The following is a 24886-nucleotide window of genomic DNA, read 5'->3' as shown; positions in this document are numbered from 1 at the left end:
TATCTGTGAGACAGCCTACGGGATGGATTTTGATATGGCCTAATACCCTGATCCGTTGAGACTCGACGTGACCTGGATACAATAAATCGGTCTTTTGCGATGCAATCTTACACCTTTAAAACTTGCATTGTATTTCAAATATGCTAGACTTACTGCATGGCTATGCTCTACATTTAAAAAATCAGGTTTTATGAACTCCTAGAATATTTATAAAAGCGCAGCTGTGCTTAGATAAGCACTGTATGATTGAACTGAACACTTTATGTGTTCATCCAAATCTGAAAATGTCTGAACAGGGGTAAAGCTATAAAGATGGCACATAGAGGTCGTCGCCACCCTTGAAATAAACTTTGTTACCCCAACACTGGCCTCAAATTGCATCTCTGATAGAGCTATTATTCTTGTGTAATTCATGCATAATTAACGAATCATATGAAACTCATGTTAATACAAATCATAACTGCTGGTTCTTTGACCAAGTCCCTTGAGTGTTAGAAAGTACTGAGCAATAATAAAAGCAATGCCTAATGATATAACACAGATATTCATTTATTCATTCATTCATATTAAGTATCCACTTTATCCTGGTCATGGTCATAGGGGATCAAGAGCCTATCCCCCAGAACACTAGGTGTGAGGTATGAATACACCTTGGATGGCACACCAGTCCATCGAAGGGCACCACGCACACACACACACGCATACTCAGACCTAGAAGCAAATTTAGCATATCCAGTAGTGATGTCAATTCCGGATCTTTTCAGTGAGTCAGATTATTTGGCTCAGCTCACCGATACGAGTCGACTCTTTCGGCTCCCAAACGGCTTGGTTAGAGAAAGAAACAAGATTTTGACCAGTGATTGCTCTTCTTTGTTTCATGAAATTCCTACTCTATTTTCTAACGAACAAAATATCATTACTTTGCACTGCAGTTTATAAAATCTATTTAAATAATCGGCAAAACAGCAAGGCACTACAAAAGTGCATTGAGAGATACAGTATGCATTAAGCTTTGCATTAAGGTGATTGTATGTGCTGTGTCTGTGCTTTAACAAGAAGATTCATTTCCATTTATCTTCGTAGCTGATCTTCTAATACACTTGACTACATGAAGTACATCTGTATGGAGAGGCACACACACGACTCAGTACTCACAAAAAGCTCAAATAATTAAAAAGGTTTCAATGGTATTGGGATTCAGATGACTCATATATACGAATCGACTCACCTAATAGAGCCGACTCAGCAGGAGTTGGTCAGTTAGTAGTCAATTCTCTGCCTCTGGGTCAAACTTTGTTCAAAATCATTTCTGGAATAAAATCATGCATATAACACTGCATGACATGGATATGACCAAATCATTAACATTCTTTAAATTAAAGAGTTGTCCAACGTGCGCTTCCTCTTGCGCATGCGCGTTAGAATCGGCCGCGGGATGCGCGCGGAGCAGGCGAGCGGTCCTGAGCCAAGTTGCCAGAGCAGCGAGCAATCTTTAAACAAGCGCTCTGAGTAGTCATGAGATAACAGATGTAGCCCGAGTCTAGCTGCGGTAGGTATTATGTTAAAAAGAGGAAATGCGTTTAGGCAGCGTTTCCCACTGCTTTGATACATCCGAGAGCATACTTTCCCGTTTTATTCATTTTAATTCGTGTAAAAGTGGACAGTGAGGATTGGTTTGGTCAGGATGGCGTCCTCTCGACAAGACTACGTCGCCCCGTGGTGGACTTACTGGCTTCACAACTTCCCACACGTTAATTTTCATTTCCAAGCAGTTGATAGTGCCTTTAAACCGGGGGAAGTAAACTACCAGCAGGTTAGTTTAATGTTTATTTACTTCACACATTAATTAAAGGTATGGTGAATGGGACAGAGTTAGCTAAGTGGCTATTTTTCAGTAAAATGAAGCGCGTTCTGGTTTCACTGTGTCTCAGGAGAGCGCGAGCGCGTGACTGCCTGCCTCAGTAAGTGGGCTTTCAGGCCAGCGCGAGGCGTTCAAACTTTTTTTTTTGTAACATAAAAATAGCTTCACGTGTGTTCTTGCTATTTTTATTGAAAAGTTAGGACATCATTTCTTTTATTTATTTATTTATTTTTTTAAATATTGGAAAACATGGACATTTCGAAGAAAAGGAGTTCTGCAGCTTCACTGTTCATTTAAACCCATCCATTAAAATGTAAGGAGAAACATTACAAATGGACATTTTTTGTTTTTGTTTTGTTTTCTTAAATTCTTACAAGTATTTTTTTTTTCTTGCATTGGAGCATTTCTGCAAATCAGACTTCATCTTATTAAATATGCATACATCTGCATACTTAATAAAACCAAATATCTAGTATTTGGGTGATGTTGGAATTAAAATATATATTTTACTGTGAAGACACACTTCAAAGTCTTTTACAGAAAAGTTTGTTGGAATATAATTAATTCATTGTTCAACTAACAAAACACAATGTACATTTTCAGTATAAAATGCAATGCAAATCCAGCTAGAATCAATATTCTGGGGAATTACTCTGTAAAAGGTCTCTAATAGGAATAGGAATGGACGTGTAACATTTCCTGAATTCAGGTCATCTAGAAGGATTTTTGGTTATGAACTTATTATAAACAGGTTTTAAAAATACAAGGTGGTTTAATGTGTTTCCACTCTAGTTCATGGGGTTTATAAGGTTTATGAATGCAATATTATGCAATATTAATTGTGACACTTAAATTGACATATAAATATCAGGAAATAAGCTTTTCAGGGATATAAGATATGATGTAGTTGAGGCGAGTGGGCGGAGCTTAAAGTCTCCTTCAGGATAACACAGTGGATATGAGTGCACAAAAACAGTCAAATGATCACTGTACTTTTTATTACTACAGCTTGAGAAATGTTATAGATGCAGCTTATCAAAAAATCTGAAAAAAATGTGACCAAAAATGTTGTTTCTCGATGTAGTGTCTTGCCTTAAGAAGAAAAGTAAGAAACTGGTCCTAGATCAGTAACTTACTCTGATAAAGTTATTAACCTCAGGCCATATTTCTGTTTATATGTGAATAAATATTGACTCATCCTCTTCCGTGTCTGGGACATAAATAAAACGAAGAAAGCATTCCAAATAACTTAGCATTGCTGTACCAAAACAGCAACCAAGCAACACCACATCACAGGTCATAAACCGTATCAGGTCATATACCCTAAACAAACTCTGGAAGATGTTCAGAAAGCAAAAATGATTGTGATGGTATGATTGTGTATGGTTAGTGAACATCAGAAGTATAGATTAGCTACAACATTTTTGGTGTTCAATATTTATGTCTTTAATTTTTCACCAGAGCTAACAAGTGACTCAAGTCCATGTCATATTCCATTACTTGTTTATTACATTAGGCTTCCACCCAAAACAAATGCAGACTTCACCACACATGTTGTAGTTCATCGATTATGGTTAAAGTAAGAGAAAATTGTATACATAGTGTAAATTCTATGTTTGGACAAATTATTAGTTATTTATTAAAGGTAATTTAATGTGGCATAACTGCAGTACAACTACATAGCAATATCCAGTTTCTCTCAAAAGTAATTTATCATAGAAAACCATCTGCTTCCAAGAAGAATGAGCACTGAATCTCACTATAAAGCAGAGCTTTACCATATGTTAAGCTTTTCCCTCATCCATCCTATACTGGAGGTTGTTGTTTTACATTAGGCCATGTTATGTCTTTTTGCATAAAGCTTATACACTGTATATGTGCAGTCATTAGATTCATCTTCTTAAAAACATACTTTTTTTTTTAAATATATGTTTTACATATATACTTATATACCACAGCGCTGTTGAATTCGTAATTCTGGTAGGTCATTAGATGTTGATTACTTTTCCCTAACAGAAACTCTGAGAACAGTGCCAGCTGTATTTCAAATCACAGGTTTATAATAACACCATATATATACATTTTTAAATTTGTTATCATTTTTATAGTAACAACTCATTCACAGAGACTTGCGTGGCAGACACTACATTATCTAAGACTAATAATAAACTGAAATGTTATTTAACAAATAAAAATCTATAGTCGTTAATATGGTGTAGCTTTCTGTTAGGAGATGTTTATTTAACATTTATGGATTCTCTATAACATGACAAGACACCGATTTTTTTGTGTTATTAATTTCAAGAAGGAGAGATAAAGAGAACCTGGTGAGGGAACAACTGTTTATAGCTGTTATAAATGTTAACAGGAACTAACTTTTCTCATGGATGTTGCACAACATTAAATGTGACTATGAATGGTTAAAAAGCATGACATATCATTTACTAATATATAAAAAAAATTGTAATTTTGGCAAATATGGGAAATAGTCTTCCTGTCCTGTTTTGGACAGGCTTGAGTTGTTTTTGTTAAAGTATCAGTAATATTTTTCCCACTTCTGCATGCAAGTTACTATTACAGTCTGAATGCAGACATGGGTAGAAAATCTGCAATTTGACAGAAATCTCGTAACTATATAAAGCGGACATTCTAGTATCATGAATTAGTGAATGCGGTAAGTGGTCATTAGTTGGCAGTAAGGTTAATAACCACAAGTCTTTGGGTGGTTTTCATCTTTGTTATGCTCTTTCTCTATATGTTGTCTGTCTGTGGGTTGGTGTTTGCGTGTCCATTTTCGTCCATATCTCTTTGTAAAGGTGTTGTTTTGATAGTTTTCATATGTGCTGTCATCATACCCCTTCCCCACTCACATACTCTGATTCTTGTAACCGTACTCTGATTCTTGTAACCATGTCAGTAAAGTAGATACTTGAAGAGAAAGGAGCTATCAGACTGTAAGGGCAGTTAACATTGTATTGGAGCTGAAAATTGCTCCCACATCAGTGCACCGAAGCTGTGAAAGAAATCCAATAGTATTAGTTCCTTTTTAGAGCAACTCAGTGATTTATACTATATTATACTGCAATCAATTCCACTTTTGGCAGTCTGCAGGCTTGAATGCAAACCCCTTGTCTTTATGCTTGAATGTGATGATGTTATTGTCAGGCTGATATTTTAAGATATTTCTACAATATACACAGAAGGGATGGAGCAAAACAAGTTACTTTTATTCCTCAAACACTAAAAAAATTATTTTTCTTCAGTAAAATTAATTTAATCTTTACCAAATTGTCTTAAAACATGACTTCAATTCCACTTTAAGGATTGTTTACTCTTTTAATTTATTTGTATTAATTACCAAAGTAAGTAACTGAAATGAACATCACAAGAGAACAGAAAGCCTTTCATTTTTAATTATCTCTTAATCTCTTAATTGTTTTCAATTAAATGTACACAGACAGTAACTCGAGCTCAGGACCAAACCAGGCATCCTGGAGCTGTGAAGAGACAATGCTACCCACTGCACCAAAAAACATAGTATCAGTAATCAGCCAATCATGTGTTTTTAACTTGTTCCCACTGTAGCCTCATATTCCTGTTCTTGGCCAACAGGAGTAAAACCTGATGTGGTCTTCTGCTGGTGTAGCCTGTCTGCCCCAAGGTTTGGCATGTTGTGCATTCTGAGATACTTTTCTGCTCACCACAGTTGTAAAGAGTGATTATATGAGTTACTGTAGCTTTCTGTAAGCTCAAACTAATCTGGTTCCTGTGAAAGTGGCAGGTGAGTGTAAATAAGATATAGAACCCCACTGATAACATCGCTTGTTGCTAAAACTGATGCGAGCCCACAGCTTAGTAAAAGATAGGAACAAGGTAATTTAATTGTGCCCAATGATCTCATTCCCACATGTTAACAGGTTATAGCCATGCATTGTTTTTGTTAAGAAGGGATGTCACCAGTGAAGCATCATGAAAGGCAACCGTGTGTTATGTTTATTGTGATTCACACACAGCATGTCTTCTGTGAGCATAAACCTGGCCTCTGATAACAATAGGGTAAATAGCTAAATATAGGTGTCAGGTGCATGTTGGGGTGTTTCGGATATCCGGCTGCACAGTCATGGTGTCCAGTCTAGGACCACAAAGTGTCCTTTGAAAATGTTAATCTGCAAGTATGCTGTTTCATTGAGTTTTTTTCTTAATGCTATTCAGTCCAGTTCAACTGTATTTATATAGGATGTTTAACAATGGAAATTGTCAAATCTGAATATATACAATATGGACAATGGTTTGTGGACACCTGACCATCACACCCATATGTGGGCCTTCCCCAAACTGGTGCTACAAAGTTGGAAGCACACAATTATATAGAATGTCTTTGTATGCTGTAGCATTACAGTTTCCCTTTCACTGGAACTAAGGGGCCCAAACAAGTTCCAGCATTTGTGCTCCCTGTGCACAAAGCGAGCCCCAGGAAGACATGGTTCACCAAGGTTGGTGAGGAAGAACTTGAGAACAGAGCCCTGACCTTAACCACACTGAACAATTTTGGGATGAACGCAGACCTTGTCTTTCTGGAGACTGCACCCCAGGCCTCCAACATCTGCCTGATCTCACTAATGCTCTTTTGGCTGAATGAGCACAAATCTTCACAGCCATGCTCCAATATCTAGTGGAAGCCTTCCCATAAGAGTGGAAGTTATTATAACAGCAAAGGGGGACTAAATCTGGAATGGGATGTTCAACAATCACAGTGTGTGAGTGTGATGTTAAAGGTGTCCACAAACCTTTGGCAATATAGTAAAGATTTAAATCCCTAAGGAACAAGCCATCTCCAGCCTATCACCTCTGACATTTGCAAGGAAAAACCTTGAGAGGAACCAGACTGAAAAGGGAACCCATCCTCTTCTGGGTGACAATGGATAGTGGGATTATGAGTTATTACTCATCCGTAACTGTACGCTATAAATTCAAAATGAAAATTAAATTATTGTAAAAATTGTGGAACACTAAACTTCACTTTTGTATACACAGAGAAATCAGCATTACATTTACAAACTGGTAATGATAGAGTCTATATAGAAGAATATTGTCATCTGTGTTACTAAACACTGCACTATGATCAAACAAGGCCTGTAATAGGTTATTTACCATTTTAAACTGTGCTGTCTGTGGAGTGAGCGTAGCTGCTGTGCTACAACCTTTTCTAGATCTCGGAGATAAAGGGGAGGTTTGACAGTCCCGAAAGGCCTATATTTGACAGATGACAATGGTCAAAGTTGAGTTTTTTAATCAGTGGTTTGATAACTGCTAATTTAAAGGATTTAGGTACACAGTCTGTGCTTCTGTGGATAGCACTCAAAGTTTGAGTGCCAGTGATACATCCATTGTACCCCTTTGTGAAATTTATTTTGATCAGAAAATGCACCATGTTCTGCTGTCAAAATTAATGTAATGACTAAAAATCATCAGGCAGTTATGATGCCTCTTTATGAGATTTAGTGGTGAATGTTGTAAGCAGCTTGGCAATCAGCTTGTTACATATTCTGACCGAAAATAAGAAAATGTTTTAGAATGCATTTTTTATGGGTCCAAACTAAATAAGCTTAACCAGATAAGTAAGAAAATATTTGTTCAAAATGTGCATGCCATTTGCAAAACTCTCAAAATATCAAGGTGTTGGAATAATTTTGCAAGAGAGTCTATTTCCAGGATCAGCAGAGTTTTTATTCTATTATGCAACCTGAGCTGCTTTATTAGTGCCGCTATTTGCTAGTGTAATAGCAGGAGTCTGATGTAATTGACATTAGAGGAATTCACAGCCCTGTATAAAAGACTGCTATTCAGATGTGCTATCACTTGGTAATTGTTTTATGGTTTAGTCTGCTCGAATGGATACTGTGGCTGCAGGCTCCTAATCAGAGGTTTCTCCTCGCTTATTTTCTCAGTTCTCTTCATCGCTCTGTCTTTTGTGCACCTCTCTTTCAGGGTGTAGTAACTCAGATGTCACAAGACTGGAGAACTGTTTTACTTCGCTCATGTTATCACATGACTCTCTATTCTGAGTGATCCTCTGATAATTTCTCATTTGCCTCAGTCCATATGGGTTTCCACGATATTGTGCAAGTACTGTATTCATCCTTATTCCTTCATTACTAAAAACCATATACAGGGTCAAAAATCACACACACACACACACACACACACACACACACACACACACACACACACACACATGCAGCACACGTCACAAGTAACCTGTTAAATATATCATTTTTTTTTTTTTATATCTTCTCAAGCAGCTGTTAACTTTGTGTGTGTGTGTTTGTGTGTGTGTCTCTTTATTTGTAGTCTCTGATCTTTCTGGCCTGCATGGCAGCAATGGGCCTGGGCTTGAGCCTGTTGCTGCTGGGCATCTATTTAAGCTGCCTGTGCTTCTGGCGTAGGGAAGAGGCCGAGGAGACCAAGAGGCCCGACACTTGCTGCATCACGTGGGCTGCCGTGATCACGGGCCTGGTCATATGGTGAGTAAATCCATCTCACTTTCATAGTTTAGCCTCAGTCTCCTGAGGCCATGTAGGGGTTTGTGAAGGAAAGAAGGATTGGTTAGATGACTACAGACGTGGACAAATCCTAAATTCACTGAAATGATAGAAATACACAACACCAAGAAATGTATATGAAACACTTGGAACGTGCTGCATCCAAATACACTGCAATTCTACGTGCGCCTCAGTTGATGTCTATAGCACAGCAAGTGGCAGGACTCAAACTACAAGTTTGTCGCCTCACCAAGAAGTATATCAAAACCATAGGAACGTGCTGTGCAGTCACTTACATGCTTCTCAGTGAAAAAGTACAGATAGCCCAGACACATATTCTGCTTGTCCCAGGCACTCAGGTCAGTGATATGTCATCCCTTGTAATATTTATAATATGAAAATCAGATTTGAAGTAAGGAATAAACCACTTCAGGCAAATAATCAACAATGGAATGTTTTGAAGTGAAGCTCAGGGCCTTTACAACTACCCAAAGTTTATTTATTTTCCTATAACAGCACACCACAAAGGGATTTTTCCTCTTATAGCACAACAATTTGCCAATGATTACAGTTTTTAATTGAACGAACAACACATACTTTTTTTGTTTATATTTACATTTAATGTAGTGGAGCATTCACAATTCAAGTTAGTTCCTGTTATCACTTACATTATAACAGCTATAAACAATCATTCCCTCTCCAACCACTTCTTTCCTCTTTTCTGAAGTAAATAAGATGCAGTTTATCATGTTACTGAGGCAACAGAATGTGGAAAGTCCAGTGGAGGAAAATTTACTGACCTTTACAAAACACCGACTCTGGAGACTCCATCCATAAATGCTAAATAAAAGTCTCCTTACAGAAAACTTCACCATATCAATTATTATGTTTTTCTTAATTGTTAAGTAACATTTATAAAATAATAAATTAATTTATTATTAGGCTTTGATTTGTGTCCTCCACACAAAACTCTGTAAATGAGTTGTTACTATAGAAACAACAAAATATTAGAATAAGTGCATTAATATAAACCTGTGATATTAAATTACAGCTGGCACTACAGTCAGAGCTGCTGTTATAGAAAATCAGTCAACTTCTACTGACCAATCAGATTTGAGAATTCAACTGCGCTGTGGTATAATATTGAATAGTATGTGAGAGAAAACAAACATTTGGATATTAGCTAAAGTATAGTCAGCAATAATGCATCAACTTCATATAGACCTTTACTGTTGTATTTCTGATTTTCTTCCTTTTGTATAAAAAGGTAATACTGAAAAGGCAGAATACTACACATTTGGACAGTCTGCAGTACCTCAGTTCATGTGTTCACAGAATTTTAGGATTTGTCTGTTCTTGAAGCTGAGTATGTGAGCTGTAGATTAATGTTCAGTTTTGGATTGAAAAGATGCAGTAAGACCTGCAATACCCTTTTTTGCTTGTTGAGAAAATTAGTGAGGATGATAATAATGAGGGGGAGGATAAAACATTAACCTGTGATATGTCATGTGGGCCGGCTGATGCATATTTATGTACAGTATTTTTAAGGATAAGGAGATAATTATGCTAAGTGCTGAATTTGCAATGCTGCAGTAATTTGTGGGAAGTGGGAAAGTTTCACTTTTAAGCCAAATGCTCTGCCTAACATCTAGCTTGAACCTCTCGATATTTGCTTATTTGCTTATTTTTGAGGATTAGCTCTAATGTAGGAGCAGTGAGCTTCTGCACTCCTACTCTTATACAGAGTATCATGCATCAGGGCTGCAGCTGTCACTTTGATGAAATAGCCTCCTCCAGACTTATGATTCACTACGCCCAGTATTGCAAACTAAAATAGACAGAGATGAAGTAAAAAAAAAATAAATAAATAAAAATTCCCACATTACACCTGCACTGGACAGCACTTGGTAGTTTAACAGGTATGTCTGAATACACAAAACCATAAAATCCCCAGGAGTCCCCCTAGGAGAAGTGGTGACAGGAAGTAAGTGAGGACATGACATCCTTGGTATGAGTAGTAAGCAGAAAGACATTAGCACTCTACAGAGGACAGTTCCTCTTGTGGTTTATGCACAAGAGCTTAAATAATAATATGTAAACAACTTGTTGCAAAACATTTTCTGTACTTCTTTTCTTAACACTCTAGAGAATATTTTGGTCATCTCTCCTTACTAGTAGTCACCATTTCTTTACTGCTCTAATAAAATCAAATCGGGATCTCATAATGGTTTCAACACACTGCTCACATTAAATGGTTTCCTAATACAAGGAGTATTGACAAAGTGCCTAATTGAATTGCAGAGGGTTTGACTTAATCTTGTGACAGAGTTCTGATTGAATCTCTTTGCTGTTCCATTCCACCTCTGAACACAGAGCTTCTTGTGGTCTTAAGTGCAACAGCATGATGCTGCTTAGTAAAGAAAGTCTCTCTCAACCATACCATGACACTGGAAGCAATTAAAGCATGGTTTATATTCTGTTACGTTTATATGGTTTATATGAACCATCCTTAATGATGGAAAAAATGGAAAACCTTGTGCATTTATAGTGTTTTAGAACAGTGGGAGGTTCTTAGCTGTCCATCAAACAAACGGCCAGGGCAGTAAACAGTAAGATGTGATATAGAGTGTAAAAACATAACCTTTATTGTTGGCCATTAAAATAAGATGGGTGTGAATTGAGATGAGGATATTGCAGTTTTTTATTTTTACTGTGGCCTCATCTGGCGAAGCTTACACAGAATCACGTAGTTTATTGGGAAGCATTTATTTGAAAACATGTTTTGAGGCTGTAGAACATTTTTCAGGGTTCAATTGAAGTAGAAAGCTTGTATGACTTCTCTTCAACATGTTCAATACAGCTATTTAAACTTGATCGGCCAACCTATGGTTTAGTCTACACACATGTAGAATACATTAAGTATAAATCCATAAAAAATTCATATCTTTCATTTTTCATAATTGATGTATAATTATGTCAACTAAACATTGCAACTTTAATGTTCATAGTAATTGAACGAATACTACAGATGTGTTAGACAGACCTGACGTTTAGTGAAGCAAACCTAAAGTGTAGTATAATATAGTATAGCCTTATGAGGATAAATGGTTCTGGGGTTTAGATGTGCAATTGTGCATTGGTGTTCTTAGTGTTTTTCCACGTGCCTGAAGCCTCATTACATATTCATCCTAATTCCTTGCTTATTTCTTATTATCTCTGTAGCTGCAGGACAGAGAGGTCCAGGGAGTGGTGAGTTAGCTGTCCTCAGAGCTCTGATGATATAACCAAAGCCATTATGTGCAGAGATGGCTGAAAGCCCAGCTGCAGGAAATGAGGACTTTTCTGAAGCCTCTGATCTTGTGCTGCCCTCCAACAGGCAAACAGCAGCTTAGTGTAAGGACTTATATAGTTTAGGCACTTTTACTTCTTTGTTGTGTTCATGCACATTACTCATCATACATGAACACAGGCCCAGACTATACATTTCCCAATTCCCCATCTATTCATATTCCAGGTAACTGCTAATTTAATTAGTTATGGAAATGTGCAGGCTTTAAGCGAGATGTGATGTAATGAAACTCTTTCACTGTTGGCTGTGGGAGAAGCAGCGAATATGGAGAACTCACTAGCGCAGTCTGAAGCTGGCCTAGACAGAGAGAGAGTGTGACATCCATCATGATTAGGAGGCCTCAGAGACAGGATGGTCGTCTACACATACTCACACACACACACACCTCTCCCTGTGAGAGGATATGTAACAGGCAGCGGACTTCTCTTGCTGCTCCCACCCACTTTGTGGAGGAGATCTAACAGCAGGGCTGCATGGTCCATCTGTTCAGTCTCCATTGTCCTCTCATGGATTTCCTGTGTTTATGTTATGTGTGACTTGTAACCACTTTTGTTCCTGACAGTGTGAAACCCACAAAAGTTTGATTGTGTTTTTGTGTCTTTGTGTTTATGTCAGTTTGTGTAATGTGTTTATTCGTGCTATGGACAGGTGTCTAGAGCTTTCCCAAAAGACACGGCATTATGACAAGGCATGGTAACGCCACTGTTATCACACGTTTTGTCTCTTTTCATTGCTATCTGGGCCGTGCCGTACCTAAATACCCATGCTGAATTAGGTTACGCTTCAAGCTAGGGTACCATGCGTGAAAAACAGTGATATGGGTGTAGCTAGAAATATTGCTAATCGTTGTGATTAGTCATTATAGAATCCTGATATTGCCTTTGGCTAGAATTGTTTTTCTACTGGACATTATGACACAGCAATCTTAAGTTGTATAGTGGCCACTCATTTTTTTTTTCTGTTTTCAAATGTCACTTTTCTGCTGGATTTGAGAAGCAATATCACATGTTTATTTCACAATTTAAAGAAGAATCCTAATAGCTTCCTATTTAGAGTTGGGTTGGCAAGTTAATTTAAAAATATCAAAATGTCAAAAGTTGCGTGGCTAAAAATCTCCGTATGATTTGCGCTCAACAGTTGCGTGATGTAGACAAGCAACAATACCACAGTATCATTAACATATAATATGCCTGTTTTTTTTGCGCGTATATGAAAAATCTTTAGACTTTACTATAAAACTTGGTGTCAGAAGCGTTTACGTGAAGCAGCAAAGGAACCTTGTCTGGCTATATTTTTTCCCCTTTCTCTATGTCGCCTATTAGTTTGTCATTCACATTTTTTAAATTAAATAGCATGGCTTCAAAGACTTAGGCAGGGTAAGTGCAAGTTCATACTAGATGTAAAGATAAGCAAAGCTAGGTGGTTAACTTTAGCTAGCTATCCTGATTTTTTTTTGTTTGTTTGTTTCTTCTTTTTTCTTTGGTATTCAGGACTGAGACTCACTGATTCTGTCACTGTTCTCATAGTTAACAATTTCACAATGTGTAATCTTTCATTTTATCAGTTTCTATTTGTACAATTTGATTTTAGCTAGTTCATATTATGCAATTTGATATCATGTACCTGTTTACTTATGTTCTATTAAGATACACTGTAAATCATGTGCAATGCGTAACAATTGGAAAAACATGGCATGGTCTTTTTTGAAACTGTTCTTTGTCTAGTTTGGTGAGCCTGTGCTCACTGTATCCTCAGATTCCTGTTCTTGGCTGTCAGCTCGAACTAGTCTAGCCATTCTGACCTCTCTCATTAACAAGACAATTGCCATCTACAGAACTGCCGCTTACTGGATGTTTTTTGTTTTTCGCACCATTCTGTGTAAACTGTGGAGACTGTTATGCATGCAGGAGATCAGCAGTTTCTAAAATAGTCAAATCAGCCTATCTGGCACCAACAACTATAACACGATCAAAGTCACTGAGATCACATTTTCCCCATTCTGATGTTTGAAGGGAACTGAAGTTCTTGACCTATATGATTTTATGCATTTCGTTCCTGCCACATGATTGGCTGATTGGATAATTATGTAAATTTAGGATTTTTGCCTCAGATTTCAGATTTATTTATGTTGTATACTTGACACAGGGATTTGACTAGGGCATGGCTAGTACCCATAACACACTGAAACAGTGATGGTCAGAGTAAATGGTATCTATACCCATTAAACTTCTTCTTTAAAAGTAATTTATGACTGACCACCTTCCCTTTTCCTTTTCTGTGAAAAACATACCAACGATGTGATTGATTGTGGTTTCACATAAGAATCTGCTTATTACTTGTGCCACTGAGTTACCCACTGACCCCTGAGCAGTGCAACTTCAGTTTGATCTGATACACAAAATGATGTCATCAGTCATGTGAATGCGCGGGCAGCTTTCGGGTAGCGAGGGACACTGAGTAATAATTGAAGGCGCAGGGTGATATTTATCCATGGAGGATATGGCTTCTGGGAAGGACCTCTGAACATATTTTAGATTTTATTTGATTAGAAAAAGAAGAAAAGTGACTTTTAAGTGCCATCTCAGTGCCTCTGAGGTATGTTGTGATTCAGCAGGCAATACTTTTCCAATAGTAGGAGAAGTTAATCTAGTACAGTTTTTTTTTTCTGTTTCTGAGAGATAGCATCTTCTCCAAAAGTAGTACACAGAAGCGGTGAGAGGCACCAAGAGCACTAAAGGATAGAGCAGGATGAGAAAGACGAACACCACACTGAGACCAGATTTCATACAGACATTAAATCTTGCAGGTGGGAGGTGGTCTGGATTGAGCCTTGATACTATAGATCAGCCTGCGGCGGAACTTGTGTTTTATGATCCACAGGTGGATGAACATAACTAGTTGCCCAAGTATGTCCAGGAGAGGCATAAAAGACAGACTTATTCCTTATTACAAATGACAAATTATGGTAATATGAATGTCTTTGAGAGCATGTAGAGCCAGTTATGTTATTGTGTGAATAAAATGAGCTTTATGAATATTAAACTTTACATTTCTACAATATTCTCCTCATTTTGAATATGAGGCATCTTTTTTGGTGTAAAGGAATTGTGTAAAAGAGCTTAACAATTAGCTTGTATGGGTAAAAAATTCAATACACAGCATTTGAAAAACCTGGTAAAGTCTTTGTATTAGCAAATGTACCTTTTTCTCTCTCAGTTCTGCAGTGGGAGTGGGTTTCTATGGAAACAGCGAAACCAACGATGGCGTCTACCAAATGACCTATTCACTCTATAACACCAATCACACTTTGGCTGGCATCGATAGCCAGGTAAGAGTGTGTTTCATTTGCTGTTTCATATTACTGTGCTGCCTGAGGGCTAATAATGCACACACACTACACACACACACACACACACAGACACGCATATACACACATATAGCACATACAAACACAATACGACCAAGTCATTTATAAAAGCTTTTCTCTCTGTATATACAGTCTTACACTTTATAGCAATAGGAAGTATATACACTTTAATAGGAATACCTGTGCCCCTTGCAATTATCTGATCAGCCACTCATGTGTCAGCAGCGCAGACATGTGTGCTGCTAGATGATTGGCTGATTGGATAATTGCATGAATGAGCAGGGATATAGGTGTTCCGGTGAGTGGATATATGGGTGTTTGTATGTAGGTGTGCTTGTCAGGTGAAAGTGTCATGATTCACTTCTGTTTTGTAGGGATATAATCAAATACAAATACAGTAGTCCAATGAACAGATAATTGGTTCTAAATAGATATAAATATAAATAGGTGGTGCACAAGCAGGAAATTTTTAATTTCTTGCAGTCACAAGCAAGTGGTCAGATATGAAACTCTCAAGAAAGACAAAGAAAGATCTTCCATGTACATTAAATGCATTTACAGTGTTTATCCATTCGTCCTTAGGCTACTAGTTTGATTATATTTTGGGAAATAGAACCAACTAATTTAGACTTCAACTTTGTTGGAAAATATCATGGGCAGATTGAAACAAAAATATCTTTGTGAGAGGGATAAAAAACATTCTTCACAGATCTTTAGTTGAGACCAGTTATGAACTTGGGTGATGCAGCTGGGTTTGAGGAACTCTCAGAGCCTGGATTCACACACCATGCTGACAGTGCTGGCATTTCTACCTCTGGGTTTGTTGTGTTTCCAGGAGCAGGGTTGGGTTCATATTTACTGTAAAAAAAAAAAAAAAAAAGAAAAAGAAGCAAAAGAAACAAAAAAACATTCTGGTTTAGGCCATGCCCACTTTCAGTTTAAAACTCAATATAGATACAGATATGGATATTTGGAGCATTAAACATACAAATACAGATAGTGGCATTGCATTACTCCTACACTGTTGTGTGACATGTTAAAGTTCGTGACACATGCTCAGGAGTGTGTTGCGGGGCATGGGCTGAAACATTTCCAGGATATTTCTGTCACTTAGTACACACCCTAAACAACTTTAATCTTTAATAATCTTTTCTTAGCTCATCTCTGGACTACCACAGAACAAAGTCTACACCATAACCAATCTTCATGAGCATAGACTAGTTTCATTTGAAGGTTGAAGGTTCCTTTGTGAGACAAAGAACAAATGAGGAATAAAGAACAAAGAACAAAAAATCCAATATAGCGATAACATGAAGACCCAGAATAAAGAAGCCTGTGTTGTGCTGAGACATCCTCAGTATCAGGGAAATTCCACTTAAATGCCTTGATTCTGCCATGTATCTCTCATATATTGGTTCCTTGTTTTGAACTATGAAGCAAGACATCATATGACATGTCTGAAATGATTTGATTAAAAACAAAGTTTTTAAATTATACAGGAATCAAAAATCAAATAACAAATGTTGTGTGACTGAGGGGCAACTGACACAAATGAAATAAAAAAATATATATTTTTACAGTGAAATCTTCCTTTAAAAAGTACCTGTAGACTGAGAAGAGAGAATTCTGTCTTATCTCAGTTTTCTCCGCAGATGTCTGGATTGTGTGATAAGCTGATGTGTATCTCTGGGGCACCCCTCCTCTCTTACAGCCTATTCAGTGGCTGTGTTGTGCTGTCAAGCCCCAGACTCTACAACACATTCCTTTTTTCATTCAGAGCTTGAGATACTTTTTAAAAACAGCTAACTTGCAGATCTCTGGCCTTGGATGGGTTCATAGAAAGTGCCATAGAGGAATGGCTGAACTCCATTCAACTTTCGATCTCTTCACTAGTGTGCCATTGGCCACAGGAGTCATGGCAGCCTCTAATCCTTGACGTCTGTCCACTCTGATCTAAGGCAGATGATTCCTGGCATTGTTATCCAGTTCACCATACTCATGCTTTTGTGTCTTGAAAACCCTCCAAGGCTGAGGACTGTGTTATCAGTCAATTGGGCAAGTGAAGTGGACAAAACATAAATCAAGTCTGAATAAATCATACTGAGCTAAGCATGACAGCTAACTGAATTCATGAGTGTATGGTTGATTTGTAGCCTGATAAATGTACTTAGTTGTAACTGAGTTGCCTTGATAGAGTTATGAATGACAGTTTTATTTGAGTTACAAATAAAACACCATAAAGATTATGCTATCTTTAGTACTTAGTTTTACAAGCACCACATTTGAGCCTATTAAGAAGCACAGGAACACTCTTTATGAGCACCTACATATAAGACTTTGAAGATAAGTTGGAATTAGTCCCGGAGATTGTAAATGGAGGCAGGACACAAGCAGCCTAATGTCCTGTAGAAGGAAAGGAGGGATTGGTAAGTACAGATCAAGAGCTAAGCTACAAATATTTTTAAAAAGAGGGTATTGTGATACTTGAAAACATTGCATTATACTTGTAGCAGAATATCTGAGTTTGCTCGCAGAGAGCCGGATAAAGGTAGAGACACATTTAAAAACATAATCCTTTTAAGAAAAATGATCAAAAATCAATGCCCATATCGTGAGTAACAATGGAGTTGGTCAGTGTAATAAAAGCACTGATGATACCTGTGATATGTCACAAAAATGATCACAATACCAATATTAGGCAATGAATAAAATACGACAGGACATACAGTTATAGAGCAATAATCAACGTAAGGGAGATGTGATGTCATCTGATGCAAAGCGGAGGTGGGTTATACTCTTTTAACAGCACATCCTGAAGTGTTTTATTCCTCTTATACCCCAGTGATTTGTCAACTCTTAAAATGTTTCATTTATTGATGAACGACACATTGTGCTTTTTAATCATTTATAGTTACATTTAATGTAGTGGACAGTCCTCAAGACAAGTTAGCTCCTGTTTTTACTTACAGATGATACATTTTTACATGTTTTATGATTATACATTTTTCATTTTTAATCTGTTTATTATTAATCTTAGATTATGTAAATTATTTGCCATACATACAATGTATTATTTGCCATATATATTAATGAGCTCATTAATATAAACCTATCACTTAAATTACAGTCAGAACTATTGTCAGAGCTGTGCACCTTACAGAATATTTAACACATTCTAACTAAACAGAATCGAGCATTAAACAGTGCTGTGCTTCAAATAATTATATTGCCCAGTCCAGTATTTTATTACAAAAGCGGTCTTAATTGCAAATGTATGTTGGAAACTGAAATATTTAACTATATTAGAATAACATTGGTGTAGTTGATTGAATGTATTAATAAACATTACTGTAACATATTAATGGCTTTGGTATGCTTGGTGAATATAAGCTTTCTTTACCTATTAGCTATGTTAGCCTTGTGGCTCTAGGGCAGAACTAAACAAAAAAGGTGGATGCTAGACATTATACTGAAATGGACTACATTTGAAGCAGAAAGTTCTTATCTTTAAAAGCCCTGTCAAAATTTGGAACAGATGAATAGGGAGACTGTTCTGTGCTTATCTGACTTTGACAAATAGCTTTGTGCTTTCTTGGTAACATGACAAGCTGCATTATTTGTAGTATTAACTTCAAGAGAGATAAAAAAGAGAGGCTGGAGACTGTTTATAGCTGCTATAACTTGTTTTGTGGACATTTTATATGTGTTTATGTAAAAAAGTAAGATGTGTAGTATTTTAATAAATAAAAATTGTAACTGTTGGCACATTGCTGTGGTATAAGAGGGATAAAACACTTCAGGACATGCTGTTATAGGAAAATAATCAACTTCAGAGTGCCAACGCATCACACCACCACATCGTTGACTATTTTCCTACAACAGCACAATCTATCATGTTTTGTTCCATTATTGGTCTGTATTTCAAGAGGATTTAGCCTGAGATTGTTTTAGATTGCAGACTGATTTGAAAAAGCGTGCAGCTGTGTGGCTGCGCTAGTTGCCCAGCAGCCATGCTGGACCAAATGACTCCTCACTGTCTCAGCCATCCCTCTTGGGCTTTAGCCCATATTTATAAAATGGATTTGTGCATGGTAATCATGTCCATTAGGAGATGATCCTGGATTAGAGCTTTTGAGAAGTTTTATAAATATGGCTCTCTCAGTTTTTGCTTGTCAACATGCAGACAAAACAAATGTTGATTAACTGAATACATGAGAAAAAAAGGGTGAAATGATGAATGGTGAAATGACACAAACCCAAGTTCTTTATGACGCTTGACCGTGCCTCCAGACCCACAGTCTGTTTCCTAATTCAGCAGCTACAGTACTCTCCTGGCTCTCTCCTCTTTCAGGTGGCCGGCTCTTTGAGCAACATGCAGTTACGGCTAAAGGAACACCTGGCACGGCTGGATGAGATCTTTTCGCCTCGGCAGGACTACACCCAGACACTTCGCTTCATGCAGCAGATGGCTGACAATATCATCCGACAGCTCACTGCCATGCCCAACATCAGCCAGGCCAGACAGGACCTTGCAACAGTCGCTGATCAGGCCAGCTACATGGAGTACTACAGGTGACTTGCATGGGGTTAATGGGCTTAGTACTACTTCTTTATGAGTTATTTTTAAAAGACTGCAGTTTGAGTGGGCATCAAGGTGGGTAGCATTGCCACCTCACATCACTAGCATTCCCAATTTGAGGTTTGGGTTCCAGATCCACCATGACCGTGACCAAGTCAAAGCTGAATAAATGCAATTTGAGTCCTGGGTTATTAGTCAACTTGATTATTAGATGCAAAATTGCTCCATACAGTAATCAAATCCTGCAAGTCCTACCTCCATCGTGTTATTTTTTTATTTTTTTCAGTTAATTCTCAGGAGAGCACGTTCTCGGTACACGTTAGCACGGTACAAGTGAACGTGGCTTGCATGTAATGGATTATAAGTCTGGTCACTGCATTTCTCCATCACATGTAAAGCTATTCAGAGTGCTATTAACAGCCCCAGCAGATATCTAGCCTGCAGACAAGCGCCATTAACTAGCACAGAATTATGTAGGAGTCACTTGTGCCATTGACCTTTATCCAGCCTTTAAAGCAGTCCCTCATTTCCACTGCCCTTTCAGAGCTGTTAGGCATGCCGAATTGAGTCATATATTCTCTATGAAGATCGCATTCCCGATTGTAGACTAGCATGTTATGAACTAGCAGTGGGCTTATTGATGAAGGGCTCGTGTTTCTGGCGACCGGAGGACTGTGGTATTGAGCGAGAATGTGCACACCTTCTTCCTGCATTACTCACAGGGCAAATCGAATCAGCCAACTTCCTCAGTCTCTCTGTCTCAAGGCGTATGAGTATAAGATTGTTGCTTTATCCGCGTGCTGTAGCATTGCTGTAAATGTTCAAAATGCCTGGAGCCAATACAATATAAATGATAAGAGGTCAGAGGCTGATTAGCTGATCATCAGCTTGTCTAGCTGTAAACAATTTTAGCTACTGTGCACAGCTGACCTGTTAAACATGACTTTAAAGTTATTTAGGAACTGCTTTGGTCCAAATAAGTTGTCGTCAATTGCTGTTGTACAAGACCAGATTCATAAATACTCAGGAGCAGGAGCAGACACACTCTCAGAGAGAGTTGATGTCATAGTGTCTGTTCTCTAGCTCATGAAATACTTATGTTTATGGATTTGCACTACTGAATTATTAACTGGTTAAACACACACACACACACACACACACATGAAGTCCTGCTGGTGTGTTATGCATTGTATGCCTTTTAAATACTAGACTTTGTTGTACATTTAAAGCTGTGGCTTCATTCCTGTGAAAGAGCAAGAGATACATGATTATATGTATGATTTGATTCTGCTTCTTTCAGATGGCTGATGTATCTCCTGCTGCTCATTCTAGACCTGGTCATCTGTCTGGGATGCTGTTTGGGGCTGGCAAAGCATTCTCGCTGGCTTCTCACTCTGTGAGTGCTTCTCATGTTTCTGCATACTTACTGAAGGAGCACACATCTCCTCCCATGTCTGTATATGCACTTACTGTCCTATACCAAAAACAGAGATTTCATACAATTTTTAAATTTTTTTTTCTATTTCTGGCAATGAAAGTGACATTTAAATGTTGACATGACATGCTCACATGTTCTGATTTAGATGCCTACTGTAAGTGCATCAAAACACAGCCAAATGACCCTTGTTGTTCATGCAGAAAAAGGGATATAAATAATAATCCTTTTTCCTAATCTAAGGCTACAGTAGGCACCGGTTCGCCGGAAATGGACAGCTTGGAGAAATTGTAAGAACACTGACTGGTCTTTCTCCAATCTGCAACTGTCCAGTTTTGGTGAGTCTGTGCTTACTGTAGCCCCAAATTCCTGTTCGTGGAGTCAGCAGTTGTAGTCTGTCCGAATCAAGGTTTGGTGTTTTCTGCTCACCACGTTTGCAAAGAGTTATTATTTGAGTTACCATAACCTTCCTGTCATCTCGAAATAATCTGGATATTCTCCTCTGACCTCTCTTATCAACAAGGCATTTCCACATTTTTTTTTGCACCATTCTTTGTAACCACAACAGTTTTCAGCAGTTTCTGAAATACTCAAATCAGCCAGTCAGTGAGATCACATTTTTTCCTAGTCTTCTAGTGAACAGTATATTTCAGTGCAGTCTTCTAGCGTATATCTAGCAAGTGTTGTGGTTACCAACATTAAGGCAAAACCTGCTTCCTGTTACGTAGCATCTTCAGCGGTAGTGCACAACGTTTCTTGCAAGGCAGCATGTTCTTGGAACTAAGCAGTTTCATACTCTTTTATGTAAAGTTCATATATAGTTCATATAAAATAAGCTCACAGAGAGGCTTCTAGAAAGTACATATCTTTATCTCATACAGAGAACGTAACTATGTGTTTGTATATGTGATCATGAATAACAACAGTAAATAATTAGCTGAAGTGAATATTTTGCAACTTCAACATTAAGACTAAATGTTACTCCAGCTAAAATAGAGTTGTTCTTTGATTTCTTTCAAAAATAGGGAATTTTGTTCATTTTAACATTTTTTTTTTTTTACATTTGGCTGACTCATTTGGCTGATTCATAATAGTGTTTTCCTTTGCTATCACGTCAGGTCAGGTGTGATTTTTCTCATGCAATGGATGTGACTCTTTTTTCAGTTTGTTAGATACAGTAGCTACATGCTTTAGCAAAACAGATATAAGTCCAATCAGAAGTTTTTTAAATAGTTAAAAGCCCTCAATCTGTTTGTGATGCTCCTGTGCCAGATTTTTACATTTTAATTTTCTCTCTTTTTACTTTTGGGGAAACCAGAAACCAAAATGACATCTATCAGAACTTTATATAGTGGAAAATTTCAACATGTGAAGGTTTTTTTAAGGCTACCACACAGCATGAACTGTCATTGGGGATGATATATAAATATATAGTGGGTGGTATAATATATAGTGGGAGGTATAATATAAATGCAATATAGTGCGCTCATTTCTGAGCTGCTTGAATTCCACGGCAGTCAGTCATCAGATGATGGCTTATTTTTAAATACCTTCCTTCCTGTGTGGTATTAGTTTCTATCTACCCATCTGTCTTCCCTGCAGATGAAACAGCTGTGTGGTCACTTCTGTCTGGTCAGATCACATTTCAGGAGCAGTTTGCTTCATACTTTAAACTGTCCTCACTCATCTGTAGTTTTAACTGTATATAATGACATCACACTGTGTCAGTATAAAAACAAGCTGGGTGAGAACTGACAGTGTGGTTAGCATGTGTCTTGCATGCTGGCTACTCCCTTCTCACCCTCTCTCATTTCTCATACATTCATACTTGTCTCTCTCTCCCTGCTCCCTCCACTTACTCCACTAATGCCTATTGATCGCTCTGCCAGGATGTGTGTGTGTATGCGTGTGCACTAGTGTGTGTGTCTGTGCACGAGTGCGCCCTTAACTAATTTTTAAGTGCTTCCAGTCCACTTTATTGGTGCTTTTAAGACCATCATCAGAAAAGAGATTTGGTTTGTGAAAACCTCAGCTGTATTTTTGCACCCATCAGGGAGTCGTTTTCCCCATTTTATTTCTTTCTCTCCTTCTCTTCCTCTCTCAATTATTCTTTCTCCCTCTCTCCCTCTCATCTATGCATATAAACATGCTAAGTCTGGACAATATCCTTTGGTAAACATGATCATAATTCCACGCTTGACAATAGTAATATTTCAGAATTTTATTGGAGCATTCTGACCATCTCAGGGCTTGCAGATAATTTTTCTGTCATTGTTTTGATATAGAATTGTTCTAATTTAAAAAAAAAAAGCCAAATTTATTCAGGACAATTTTTAACCATGTGAAATTATGGGTCTACCAAGTTGCGCTGGTCAATATTTACATGGAATAATGGAGACCAATCTGGGGAACATGATGAAACATAATTGTTGAAACTCAATTCGTGATTCAAAGGGAGCAGAAAAACAAATGTGCCAGAATCCACTGCTGAACGGCGAGTGTTGCCAGGTATGATTGTTGGAAAAAACACTGAAAAAAGCATCATTCAATTTATTCATTCATCCTCAGCAACTGCTTTATATTGGTCAGGGTTGCGCTGGATCTGGAGCCTAATCCGGAATCACTGGGCACATGGTGGGAGTGCATTCTGGTGAGACTCCAGTTCATTGCAGGGCACCATGCACACACATTCACACATTAATTCACACCTAGGGGCAATTTATTGTAGCATTCAGTCCACCTACCAGCATGTTTTTTTGGGAGGTGGGAGGACATGGGAGAACCTGGAGGAAACCCACAGGGAGAACATGTGAAACACTGCACAGATGGTAAGATGAGCTCAGGATGGTGAGGTGGTAATGCTACCCACTGCATCACAGAGCTACCCATCCCCAAAAAAACATACTGACAAATAAAATTAAAAGAAATAAAAAGAAATAAAAATAAGAAGAAAATTGATCCAAGTGCCTGAGATAAGCCATAAACATCCAAAATCACTCTCTTTATGTGCATTCCAAACCGTTCTTTCATCAACAAATCAGTTATTTGGCATATCAGTATTTGTGTGTTTATAGGTAATTTTGTTGTAATCGGGCAGTTAAATTGAGATGTTGGAAAGTTAGCTGGCCAGCTACTGAACTAATTGAAAGACCACTACTGGCCACTGTTGATTCTGGGAGATGTTATTTTAGTCCGTATTCAGAGTTCGTGACTTAAATTCAAATGTTCAGTATTTATGAAGAAGCAGATTACTTTGTATTCTTTGCTGTCAACTGCGACACATCCAAGAGACAACTAAAAAATAAACAAGTAAAAATAATGACCAGTGCAATGAAATATGAATAAAAAAATGGCAACTGTTCAAATAAACTAACTAATAAGAGTCTAGTGCATTGCTCAGTGTATTGCTGCATGAATAGTTCTAGTCATAATTATCACATTAATCATCGCAAATTTGGCTTAATTTTACGATCTGGCTTCCACCCTCATTATTTGGCAGCTTAAATAATAAGTGTTTGATCCAGCACATCCTGTTTTTTTTTTAACAGTGAACTAGAAGTACATTGGCTGATACACTATATGGCCAAAAGTTTTTAGACACTTGACCATTGCACCCATTCTGTATGTGGACCTTCCCCAAACTTTTGCCACAAAGGAAGCACATTGTATAGAATGAATTTGCAGTTTTCTTCACTGGAAAAAAGGGGCCCAAACATGTTCCAGCATGACAATGCCCCTGTGCACAAATAGAGG

General features: G+C 37.7%; 1 protein-coding gene across 3 annotated transcripts in view; it reads left to right on the top strand.

The window, feature by feature from the left end:
- Nucleotides 1-1446: 1446 nt before the first annotated feature.
- ttyh2l (tweety homolog 2, like) overlaps nucleotides 1447-24886 on the top strand; it is a 37399-nt gene continuing 13959 nt past the window's right edge. For 2 of the 3 annotated variants that reach the window (XM_026917208.3, XM_053239434.1), the window contains exons 1-5: nucleotides 1447-1813; nucleotides 8213-8385; nucleotides 14969-15080; nucleotides 19471-19691; nucleotides 20999-21094. In XM_026917208.3, coding sequence (XP_026773009.1) covers nucleotides 1685-1813; nucleotides 8213-8385; nucleotides 14969-15080; nucleotides 19471-19691; nucleotides 20999-21094 — 731 coding nt within the window. In that variant the 5' untranslated portion in view covers nucleotides 1447-1684. Of the gene's footprint in view, nucleotides 1814-7849; nucleotides 7988-8212; nucleotides 8386-14968; nucleotides 15081-19470; nucleotides 19692-20998; nucleotides 21095-24886 lie in introns of all 3 variants that reach the window. The other variant, XM_034310290.2, reaches the window with a different exon arrangement.

The sequence above is a fragment of the Pangasianodon hypophthalmus genome, chromosome 13 (assembly GCF_027358585.1).
Source record: "Pangasianodon hypophthalmus isolate fPanHyp1 chromosome 13, fPanHyp1.pri, whole genome shotgun sequence".
Lineage (NCBI taxonomy): Eukaryota > Metazoa > Chordata > Actinopteri > Siluriformes > Pangasiidae > Pangasianodon > Pangasianodon hypophthalmus.
Note: the sequence above shows the minus strand (reverse complement) of the source record. Positions and strands in the feature narration are given on the sequence as shown.